Raw genomic sequence first — 13599 nt, forward strand, 5'->3', positions numbered from 1 at the left:
CCCATCAGGCCTACCCTCTAACATCCCTCTCTCTCCCCCATCAGGCCTACCCTCTAACCTCCCCTCTCCCCATCAGATCTACCCTCTAACCTCCCCTCTCTCCCCCATCAGACCTACCCTCTAACATCCCCTCTCTCCCCCATCAGGCCTACCCTCTAACCTCCCCTCTCTCCCCCCATCAGGCCTACCCTCTAACCTCCCCTCTCCCCCCCATCAGGCCTACCCTCTAACCTCCCTCTCTCCCCATCAGGCCTACCCTCTAACCTCCCCTCTCTCCCCCATCAGGCCTACCCTCTAACTCCCCTCTCCCCCATCTGACCTACCCTCTAACATCCCCTCTCTCCCCATCAGGCCTACCCTCTAACCTCCACTCTCTCCCCCATCAGGCCTACCCTCTAACCTCCCCTCTCCCCCCATCAGGCCTAACTTCTAACCTCCCTCTCTCCCCCATCAGACCTACCCTCTAACCTCCCTCTCTCCCCCATCAGACCTACCCTCTAACCTCCCTCTCTCCCCCATCAGACCAACCCTCTAACCTCCCCTCTCCCCCCATCAGACCTACCCTCTAACCTCCCTCTCTCCCCCATCAGACCTACCCTCTAACATCCCCTCTCTCCCCCATCAGACCTACCTCTAACCTCCTCTCTCCCCCATCAGACCTACCCTCAAACATCCCCTTTCTCCCCCCATCAGGCCTACCCTCAAACCTCCCCTCTCTCCCCCATCAGACCTACCCTCCTAACCTCCCCTCTCTCCCCCATCAGACCTACCCTCTAACCTCCCTCTCTCCCCATCAGACCCTGCCCTCAAACATCCCTTTCTCCCCCATCAGGCCTACCCTCAAACATCCCCTCTCTCCCCCATCAGGCTTACCCTCTAACCTCCCCTCTCTCCCCCATCAGGCCTACCCTCTAACCTCCCCTCTCTCCCCCATCAGACCTACCCTCTAACCTCCCCTCTCTCCCCCATCAGGCCTACCCTCTAACCTCCCCTCTCTCCCCCATCAGGCCTATGCCCTGGAGAGTAGCATGGAGCTGTTGTTTCTGCGTACAGCTTGTCTGTGTAAGACAGTGATCTGCTGCAGAGTGACCCCACTACAGAAGGCCCAGGTGGTGGAGCTGGTCAAGAAATACAAACAGGCTGTCACTCTGGCCATAGGAGACGGGGCCAACGACGTCAGCATGATTAAAGGTACAATATACTGTCTTTATGTGCGTCCCAAATGGAACCCTATATGAATACTTAAGACATAGCTGACTCTATCAGTGTAAATATAGAGAGAGAAGATAGAGAGAGAACTTGTGAACGTTAAACTTTAAAGAACCTTAAACCTCTAAGCCTGGTGGTAAAGAAAAATGCTTACATTTTTACATTTTAGTCATTTAGCAGACGCTCTTATCCAGAGCGACTTACAGTTAGTGAGTGCATTCATTTTAATACTGGCCCCCCGTGGGAATCGAACCCACAACCCTGGCGTTGCAAACGCCATGCTCTACCAACTGAGCTACAGGGGACTCACATTACCTTTTCGTTTCCACCTCTATCCCGCTCTCTCTCTCTCGCTCCTCCACTCTCTCTCTCTCTCTCTCTCTCTCTCTCTCTCTCTCTCTCTCTCTCTCTCTCTCTCTCTCCCTCTCTCTCTCTCCCTCTCCCTCTCCCCTCCCCCCTCCCCCTCTCCCCTCTCCCTCCCCCTCTCTCTCTCTCTCTCTCTCTCATCCCTTCTCTCTCTCTCTCTCTCTCTCTCTCTCTCTCTCTCTCTCTCTCTCTCTCTCTCTCTCTCTCTCTCCTCTCTCTCTCTCTCTCCCTCTCCCTCTCTCCCTCTCCCCCTCTCCCTCTCCCTCCCCCTCTCTCTCTCTCTCCTCTCTCTCTCTCTCTCTCTCTCTCTCTCTCTCTCTCTCTCTCTCTCTCTCTCTCTCTCTCTCTCTCCCTCCCTCTCCCCCTCTCTCTCCCTCCCCCCTCTCTCCAGCTGCCCATATAGGTATAGGTATAAGCGGTCAGGAAGGGATGCAGGCTGTCCTGTCCTCAGACTACTCCTTCGCTCAATTCCGCTTCCTAGAGGTAAGAGCGCCACACACCAGTGATTATTCCTCTTCCTAGAGGTAAGAGCGCCACACACCAGTGATTATTCCGCTTCCTAGAGGTAAGAGCGCCACACACCAGTGATTATTCCGCTTCCTAGAGGTAAGAGCGCCACACACCAGTGATTATTCCTCTTCCTAGAGGTAAGAGCGCCCAGTGATTCTTTGTTTTTTATTGCTTTCATTTGTTTTGCTGTAAAGTGTGGAGCCATTTAAAATGCACTGTATGTTCTCTACAGCGCCTCCTCCTGGTCCACGGCCGCTGGTCCTACCTGAGGATGTGTAAGTTCCTGCGTTACTTCTTCTACAAGAACTTCACCTTTACCTTCGTCCACTTCTGGTACGCCTTCTTCTGCGGCTTCTCAGCACAGGTGAGAGAAAGAGGGGGGAGTGAGAGGGGAAGGGGAGGGGGAGTGGAGTGGAGGGGAGAGAGAGAGGAAGGGGTGGAGTGGAGTGGAGGGGGAGAGAGGAGGGAGTGGGGGAGGGGAGAGAGAGAAGGGGAGGAGTGAGGGGGAGAGAGAGAGGGGAAGGGGGTGGAGTGGAGGGGGGAGAGAGAGAGGGAAGGGGTGGAGTGGGGGGAGAGAGAGAGGAAGGGGAGTGGGAGGGAGGGGGAGAGAGAGAGGAAGGGGAGTGGAGTGGAGGGGGGAGAGAGAGAGGGAAGGGAGTGGGTGGAGGGGGGAGAGAGAGAGGAAGGGGAGTGGAGTGGAGGGGGGAGAGAGAGGGAAGGGGAGTGGAGGGGGGGAGAGAGAGGGGAAGGGGAGTGGAGTGGAGGGGGGAGAGAGAGAGGAAGGGGAGTGGAGTGGCGGGGGGAGAGAGAGGAAGGGAGTGGGTGGGGGGGAGAAGAGAGGGAGGGAGGGGAGTGGAGTGGAGGGGAGAGGGGGGGAGTGGGTGGAGGGGGGGAGAGAGAGGAAGGGAGTGGAGTGGAGGGGGAGAGAGAGGAAGGGGAGTGGAGGGGGGAGAGAGAGGGGAAGGGGAGTGGAGTGGAGGGGGAGAGAGAGAGAGAGAGACCCTCAGTATTTTTTATTTTCTACAACTCTATCCAACACTTCACCCAATTAAACTCCTATATACCTATTGCCTTAACAACTATTCAGTGTTCACAACAACTATTCAGTGTTCACATCAATTTTCAGGTAATTCATGTCATTTTCATGTCTCATGTCTTCCAGACGGTGTATGATGAGTGTTTCATCACTCTGTATAACCTGGTCTACACAGCATTACCTGTACTAGGCATGAGTCTGTTTGACCAGGTAAGAGAACACAGCATTACCTGTACTAGGCATGAGTCTGTTTGACCAGGTAAGAGAACACAGCATTACCTGTACTAGGCATGAGTCTGTTTGACCAGGTAAGAGAACACAGCATTACCTGTACTAGGCATGAGTCTGTTTGACCAGGTAACAGAACACAGCATTACCTATACTAGACATTAGTCTGTTTGACCAGGTAAGAGAACACAGCATTACCTGTACTAGGCATGAGTCTGTTTGACCAGGTAAGAGAACACAGCATTACCTGTACTAGGCATGAGTCTGTTTGACCAGGTAAGAGAACACAGCATTACCTATACTAGACATTAGTCTGTTTGACCAGGTAAGAGAACACAGCACTACCAGTGTATCCATCTCTGTCTCCCCCTGGTGTCCAGGATGTGAATGACATGTGGAGTTCCCAGCACCCCCAGCTGTACGTGCCAGGCCAGATGAATCAGTACTTCAGTAAGACAGCCTTCTTTAAGTGCGCCCTCCACAGTGTCTACAGCTCAGTGGTGCTGTTCTTCATCCCCTATGCTGCCATGTGCGACACGGTCCGAGACGACGGCCGAGACATTGCTGACTACCAGTCCTTCGCCCTGCTGGCCCAGACCTGCCTGGTCATCACCGTCTGTATACAGGTACAACACAGTCAACTACTGTGAATAGAAATCAAGGGTAAAATCTCTGAACTTTTGAGTTCATCAGGGTATGTGGGCTACTTATTTAATGGTAAACTGCCTGTACCTGGGTCCGACTGAATAGCCAACGGTCTCTCCATGGACAGTTGTTTGTCCGTCTGTTTGTCTGTCTCTGGCGTTATTCGTCAGTTATATATTCTCATGTGTTTATTTGCTGTAGCTTGCAAGAGGATGGTCCTAACCCCCCCTTCTTCTCTCCCCTCTCCCCCTGCCTCCCCTGTAGCTGGGTCTAGACCTGTCCTACTGGACAGCGGTGAACCAGTTCTTTGTGTGGGGGAGTCTGGCCATGTACTTTATTGTCACCTTCACCATGTACAGCAACGGCACGTACCTCATCTTCCCTGCATCCTTCCCCTTCATCGGTGAGCAACGCACTCCACACAACACAACACTACACTACACTACACTACAGACCACTACACTACACCACAGACCACTACACTACAGACCACTACACTACACTACACTACAGACCACTACACTACACTACAGACCACTACACTACAGACCACTACACTACACTACACTACACTACACTCACATTCCACACACTACACTACAGACCACTCACTACACATACACTACTACACTACACACTATACGACCACTACTCTACAGACCACTACACTACAGACCACTACACTACAGCACCACAGACCACTACACTACAGACCACTACACTTTAGACCACTACACTACAGACCACTACACTACACTACAGGCCACTACACTACACTACAGACCACTACACTACAGACCACTACACTACACTACAGACCACTACACTACACCACCTACACCACAGACCACTACACTACAGACCACTACACCTAACACTACACTACACTACAGACCACTACACACATACTACACTACATACAGGCCACTACACTACACTACAGACCACTACACTACAGACCACTACACTACAGGCCACTACACTACACCGACCACTACACTACAGACCACTACACTACATCAGGACACTACACTACACTACTACAGACCACTACACTCACTACAGACCACTACACTCACAGACCACTACACTCCACAGACCACTACACACAGACCTACACTACACTACACTACAGACCACTACACTACACTACAGACCACTGGCTGTACACTACACTCACCGACCACTACACTACAGACCACTCCCACACTACATACCACACAACACACAATCCTACCACTACACTACACAAATACAACCCTACACTACAGACCACTACACTACACACTACAGACCACTAAACACTACAGACCACTACACTGCACTACAGCGCCTCTACATACCACCCACTAGACCACTGCACTACACTGCAGACCACTACACTACAGACCACTACACTACAGACCACTACACTCACACTACAGACCACTACACTACAGACTACTACACTCAGCACACACTCTGCTACGACTCACTACACTACACCACTGCACTCACTACACTACAGCCCTACCTACACTACAGACCACTACACTCAATGCAGACCACTACACTACACTACACTACAGACCACTACACACCACTACAACGCACTACATACAGACCACTACACTCACACTACACTAGACCACTACACTACAGACCACTACACTACACTACAGACCACTACACTACAGACCACTACACTACAGACCACTACACTACAGACCACTACACTACACTACAGACCACTACACTACAGACCACTACACTACAGACCACTACACTACACTACGACCACTACACTGGCCACTACACTACAGACCACTACACTACACTACAGACCACTACACTACACTACAGACCACTACACCACACTACAGACCACTACACTACACTACAGACCACTACACTACAGACCACTACACTGGACTCCCTCCAGACCACTACACTACAGACCACTACACTCAAACCACTACATACACACAGACCACTACACTGACTACAGACCACCTCACTAGCCACTACACTACAGACCCTCACTGCATACACTCACCCTCACTACAGACCACTACACTACAGACCCTGCACGACTACACTCACAGGCCACTACACTACACTACAGACCACTACACTACAGTACAGACCACTAATCTACAGGCTACCTACACTAACTCACTACGTCTGGCCACTACACAGCCGACCAGACTCATCACATGACCCTATACTCCTTTCATAGACCACTACACCACGTAGGCCACTATAACAAATGTATCACTAATAATCGCTCTGGAACCACTACACTACACTACACTACACCACTACACTACAGACCACTACACTACACTACACTACAGACCACTACACTACACCACAGACCACTACACTACAGACCACTACACACATACCACTACACTACACTACAGGCCACTACACTACAGACCACTACACCACAGACCACTACACTACACTACAGACTCACTACACTACACTACACTACACCACTACACTACACTACACCTACAGACCACTACACTACAGACCACTACACTACACTACACCTACATGACCACTACACTACACTACAGACCACTACACTACAGACCACTACACTACAGACCACTACACTACACTACAGGCCACTACACTACAGACCACTACACTACAGACCACTACACTACACTACAGACCACTACACTACAGACCACTACACTACACTACACTACAGACCACTACACTACACTACAGACCACTACACTACACTACAGACCACTACACTACACTACAGGCCACTACACTACAGACCACTACACTACAATACAGACCACTACACTACAGGCCACTACACTACAGACCACTACACTACAGACCACTACACTACAATACAGACCACTACACTACAGACCACTACACTACACTACACTACAGACCACTACACTACAGACCACTACACTACAGACCACTACACTACACTACAGACCACTACACTACACTACAGACCACTACACTACAGACCACTACACTACAGACCACTACACTACACTACACTACAGACCACTACACTACACTACAGACCACTACACTACACTACAGACCACTACACTACACTACAGGCCACTACACTACACTACACCTACAGACCACTACACTACAGACCACTACACTACAGACCACTACACTACAGACCACTACACTACACTACAGGCCACTACACTACAGACCACTACACTACAGACCACTACACTACACTACAGACCACTACACTACAGACCACTACACTACAGACCACTACACTACACTACACTACAGACCACTACACTACACTACAGACCACTACACTACACTACAGGCCACTACACTACAGACCACTACACTACAATACAGACCACTACACTACAGGCCACTACACTACAGACCACTACACTACAGACCACTACACTACAATACAGACCACTACACTACAGACCACTACACTACAGACCACTACACTACAGACCACTACACTACACTACACTACAGACCACTACACTACACTACAGACCACTACACTACAGACCACTACACTACACTACAGACCACTACACTACACTACAGACCACTACACTACAGACCACTACACTACAGACCACTACACTACAGACCACTACACTACACTACACTACAGACCACTACACTACACTACACTACAGACCACTACACTACACTACAGACCACTACACCACACTACAGACCACTACACTACAGACCACTACACTACACTACAGGCCACTACACTACAGACCACTACACTACAGTACAGACCACTACACTACAGGCCACTACACTACACTACAGGCCACTACACTACAGACCACTACACTACACTACAGACCACTACACTACACTACAGACCACTACACTACACTACACTACAGACCACTACACTACACTACACTACAGACCACTACACTACACTACAGACCACTACACTACACTACACCTACAGACCACTACACTACACTACACTACACTACAGACCACTACACTACACTACACTACAGACCACTACACTACACTACAGACCACTACACTACACTACACTACACTACACTACAGACCACTACACTACAGACCACTACACTACACTACACTACAGACCACTACACTACAATACAGACCACTACACTACACTACAGACCACTACACTACAGACCACTACACTACACTACACTACAGACCACTACACTACAGACCACTACACTACACTACAGACCACTACACTACAGACCACTACACTACACTACACTACAGACCACTACACTACAGACCACTACACTACAGACCACTACACTACACTACACTACAGACCACTACACTACAGACCACTACACTACAATACAGACCACTACACTACACTACACTACAGACCACTACACTAGACTACACTACAGACCACTACACTACACTACAGACCACTACACTACAGACCACTACACTACAATACAGACCACTACACTACACTACACTACATACCACTACACTACACTACAGACCACTACACTACAATACAGACCACTACACTACACTACACTACAGACCACTACACTACAGACCACTACACTACACTACACTACAGACCACTACACTACAGACCACTACACTACAGACCACTACACTACAGACCACTACACTACACTACAGACCACTACACTACAGACCACTACACTACAGACCACTACACTACACTACAGACCACTACACTACAGACCACTACACTACAATACAGACCACTACACTACACTACAGACCACTACACTACACTACAGACCACTACACCACACTACAGACCACTACACTACACTACATACCACTACACTACAGACCACTACACTAGACTACACTACAGACCACTACACTACAGACCACTACACTACAGACCACTACACTAGACTACACTACAGACCACTACACTAGACTACAGACCACTACACTACACTACAGACCACTACACTACAGACCACTACACTACAGACCACTACACTACAGACCACTACACTACAGACCACTACACTAGACTACACTACAGACCACTACACTACACTACAGACCACTACACTACAATACAGACCACTACACTCCTGAGTGGCGCAGTGGTCTAAGGCACTGCATCGCAGTGCTAACTGTGCCACTAGAGATCCTGGTTCGAATCCAGGCTCTGTCGCAGCCGGCCGCGACCGGGAGACTCATGGGCGGCGCACAATTGGCCCAGCGTCGTCTAGGGTAGAGGAGGGAATGGCCGGCAGGGATGTAGCTCAGTTGATAGAGCATGGCGTTTGCAACGCCAGGGTTGTGGGTTCGATTCCCACGGGGGGCCAGTATAAAAAAATAAAATGTAATCACTAACTGTAAGTCGCTCTGGATAAGAGCGTCTGCTAAATGACTAAAATGTAAATGTAAATGTACACTACAGACCACTACACTACAGACCACTACACTAGACTACACTACAGACCACTACACTACACTACAGACCACTACACTACAGACCACTACACTACACTACACTACACTACAGACCACTACACTACACTACAGACCACTACACTACACTACAGACCACTACACTACAGACCACTACACTACACTACAGACCACTACACTACAGACCACTACACTACACTACAGACCACTACACTACAGACCACTACACTACACTACAGACCACTACACTACAGACCACTACACTACAGACCACTACACTACAGACCACTACACTACACTACAGACAACTACACTACAGACCACTACACTAGACTACAGACCACTACACTACACTACAGACCACTAGACTACAGACCACTACACTACACTACAGACCACTACACTACAGACCACTACACTACACTACAGACCACTACACTACACTACAGACCACTACACTACAGACCACTACACTAGACTACACTACAGACCACAACACTACACTACAGACCACTACACTACAGACCACTACACTACAGACCACTACACTACACTACAGACCACAACACTACACTACAGACCACTACACTAGACTACACTACAGACCACTACACTACAGACCACTACACTACAGACCACTACACTAGACTACACCTACAGACCACTACACAACAGACCACAACACTACACTACAGACCACTACACTACAGACCACTACACTACACTACAGACCACAACACTACACTACAGACCACTACACTAGACTACACTACAGACCACTACACTACAGACCACTACACTACAGACCACTACACTAGACTACACCTACAGACCACTACACAACAGACCACAACACTACACTACAGACCACTACACTACACTACAGACCACTACACTACAGACCACTACACTACAGACCACTACACTACACTACAGACCACTACACTACACTACACTACAGACCACTACACTACAGACCACTACACTACACTACACAACACTACACTACAGACCACTACACTACACTACAGGCCACTACACTACAGACCACTACACTACACTACACTACACTACAGACCACAACACTACACTACAGGCCACTACACTACAGACCACTACACTACACTACAGACCACTACACTACAGACCACTACACTACAGACCACTACACTACAGACCACTACACTACAGACCACTACACTACACTACAGACCACAACACTACACTACAGACCACTACACTACAGACCACTACACTACACTACAGACCACTACACTACAGACCACTACACTACAGACCACTACACTACAGACCACTACACTAGACTACACTACAGACCACTACACTACACTACACTACAGAGCGTCTGCTAAATGACTAAAAATAAAATAAATAAATAAATAATACAGACCACTACACGACAGGCCACTACACTACAGACCACTACACTACACTACAGACCACTACACTACACTACAGACCACTACACTACACTACAGACCACTACACTACAGGCCACTACACTACAGACCACTACACTACACTACACTACAGACCACTACACTACAGACCACTACACTACACTACAGACCACTACACTACACTACAGACCACTACACTACACTACACTACACAACAGACCACTACACTACAGACCACTACACTACACTACAGACCACTACACTACAGACCACTACACTACATTACAGACCACTACACAACAGACCACTACACGACTCGTCGTGAAACACTATCTTGACCCGAGACAAACTCTAGCCCTTAGAGCTGAAGGAGCAAGATAGGAGTAAGCAATGTGGTTTACATTCATGTTAAAGCTGTGTGTGTGTGTGTGTGTGTGTGTGTGTGTGTGTGTGTGTGTTGTGTGTGTGTGTGTGTTTGTATCTGTGTGCACGTGCACATGCAATTGTTGCTTGTGTGTATGTGTGTGTGTCTCCCCTACACCAGGCACAGCCAGGAACTCCCTGAACCAGCCCAACGTGTGGCTGACCATCCTCCTCACCTCCATCCTCTGTGTACTTCCTGTGGTCGCCTACCGCTTCCTGTTGATACAGCTCCGCCCCACCATCAACGACAAGGTGGGAACACTGACCAACCACATGCTGTCTTCTAGGAACCACTGACCAATCGCACTCTGGTTTTGGAGGATTTCAAAATTTGTTAAAGGTCGTGAACAGTCAAAATTATGTTTTTCATGAGATTGGATGATATGTGGATGAAACCAGATCAAAGTATGATGACCAAAGTATGGAAAATGACTGTTGCTTCTAAACTGATAAAGTTTTATCATAAAGTTATTGGTCACCTCCCCTGTGTAAAACACTTGGATTCAGGAGACGGGATTATTAAGGGGATAGGGTGACATCTCCATAACTCTCTCATTTTAATACACCAATGGTAACATGATATTCTCTTACCTGTGGTCCTCTGTAGCTCAATTGGTAGAGCACGGCGCTTGTAACGCCAGGGTAATGGGTTCGATCCCCGGGACCACCCATACGTAAAAATGTATGCACACATGACTGTAAGTCGCTTTGGATAAAAGCGTCTGCTAAATGGCATATTATTATTATTATTATTATTACCTAATTTAAATAAAGTACCCTTGTAACCAACATCGGAGAAGATGTGTTTGCAGAGGGGCGTGGTTTATATAGCTAGATAGCTACGCTACTGGTGCCAGAATTGGACTGTAGGGTGTCAGCAAATATAATTAAAAGTTTACCCTATTCATCTATGGCAAATACACTTAGATGTTTCCCCATTCATCTGATCTTAGCTAGTTACTGGCATGGAACAAAAGGGGGGTAAGTGTCATTCAAAACTCAAGACGCAATTGTCAACTCAACACATCCGTCAGTGCTGCTGTGAACCGCTTCACAAGAGACATGGCAACCGGGAGATGGATAAAACATTTGACATCATTGATGCAATTTCAATGTTGTATTGAGTTGCTTTGTGTAACATCAAATTAGCTTGAGATGATTTTACTGCCACACTGCTCACCGCATCCAAGTTGCTTGACATAGGCGTTCCAAAGAGCTGGCAGTCGAGGTCGAGTTCATGAATGTAAGCTCCCCGCCCACTCTCTTTTCAAACTTCCTGGTAGTTAGCCATGAGAGAGAACTACTAAAATAAAATAAAAAATAAAATAAAAAAACATTTCTATCCAAAACAAATATTAGGGTGATATTTTAGTCACTCAAAAGGGTATTTTAGATTGGAATCAGAAAGACTGTTCGGGACCTTTAAGCGTTGTTCCCTGGTGTTGTTGTTTTTGTTTGCCTGTATTCCCTATTATATTACATTACAAAGACAATCATAACTGACCTACGATACTTTTAAATCTTAAACTTTGCTGTCCTGTTCTACTCCTATCCCCTCCCCTCCCTACCAGGTGATGTTCAAGGTGAGACAGGCCAAGGCCACGCCCCCTCCCCCACCACGACGAGCCAGGATCCGCCGTACCAGCACTCGCCGCTCCGGCTACGCCTTCTCGCACGCGAAGGGCTACGGGGACCTGGTGACGTCTTACCATTTCCTGCGCCGTCCCGCCGTCACGCTCGCCACCGCTTTCACCCCTCTGGGACGCACCACAGGGTTCAGCCCCACGGGCCGCTCGGCAGGATACAGCCCCACTGGGAACGCTCTGAACTCCAGACCACAGGACGTGGAGGTGACATCACTACAGATGTACCGCACAGTGCGAGACCCCGCCTTCTGAGGGAAGAGAGGAAGAGGATGTGGAGGAGTTGTTGTTGTTGTTTACAGAGGACCAAATCAGGGGGGCGTGATATGTAAAATAAATATCCTAAACATTGACACATACTGTAACTGTCCACACACAAATCTCTATGACGACAGACTTGTCGGAGCATTTCCAAGACCCTTGTGTCTGGTAGGTCCCACTCTCTTTTTCTGCTTCATTCCGTCTCCTGTTCCAATCGTTGGCCTTGTGTCCCATCAGGACTGTTGTCATGGGGCAACGTGCCTCTCCTGTTCCAATCATTGGCCTTGTGTCCCATCAGGACTGTTGTCATGGGAAACGTACCTCTCCTGTTCCAATCATTGGCTTTGTGTCCCATCAGGACTGTTGTCATGGGAAACGTACTCTCCTGTTCCAATCATTGGCCTTGTGTCCCATCAGG

The 13599-nt window shown here is 48.6% G+C and overlaps 1 protein-coding gene across 3 annotated transcripts in view; it reads left to right on the forward strand.

Moving 5' to 3' along the window:
* LOC121530977 (phospholipid-transporting ATPase ID-like) overlaps positions 1 to 13191 on the forward strand; it is a 61651-nt gene extending 48460 nt beyond the window's left edge. For all 3 annotated transcript variants that reach the window (XM_045226857.1, XM_045226856.1, XM_045226858.1), the window contains exons 21-28: positions 1008 to 1191; positions 1967 to 2058; positions 2318 to 2449; positions 3248 to 3331; positions 3730 to 3975; positions 4259 to 4397; positions 11399 to 11529; positions 12849 to 13191. In XM_045226857.1, coding sequence (XP_045082792.1) covers positions 1008 to 1191; positions 1967 to 2058; positions 2318 to 2449; positions 3248 to 3331; positions 3730 to 3975; positions 4259 to 4397; positions 11399 to 11529; positions 12849 to 13175 — 1335 coding nt within the window. In that variant the 3' untranslated portion in view covers positions 13176 to 13191. The remainder of the gene's footprint in view (positions 1 to 1007; positions 1192 to 1966; positions 2059 to 2317; positions 2450 to 3247; positions 3332 to 3729; positions 3976 to 4258; positions 4398 to 11398; positions 11530 to 12848) is intronic.
* Positions 13192 to 13599: the final 408 nt, after the last annotated feature.

This window comes from Coregonus clupeaformis, chromosome 18 (assembly GCF_020615455.1).
Source record: "Coregonus clupeaformis isolate EN_2021a chromosome 18, ASM2061545v1, whole genome shotgun sequence".
NCBI classification, from domain to species: domain Eukaryota; kingdom Metazoa; phylum Chordata; class Actinopteri; order Salmoniformes; family Salmonidae; genus Coregonus; species Coregonus clupeaformis.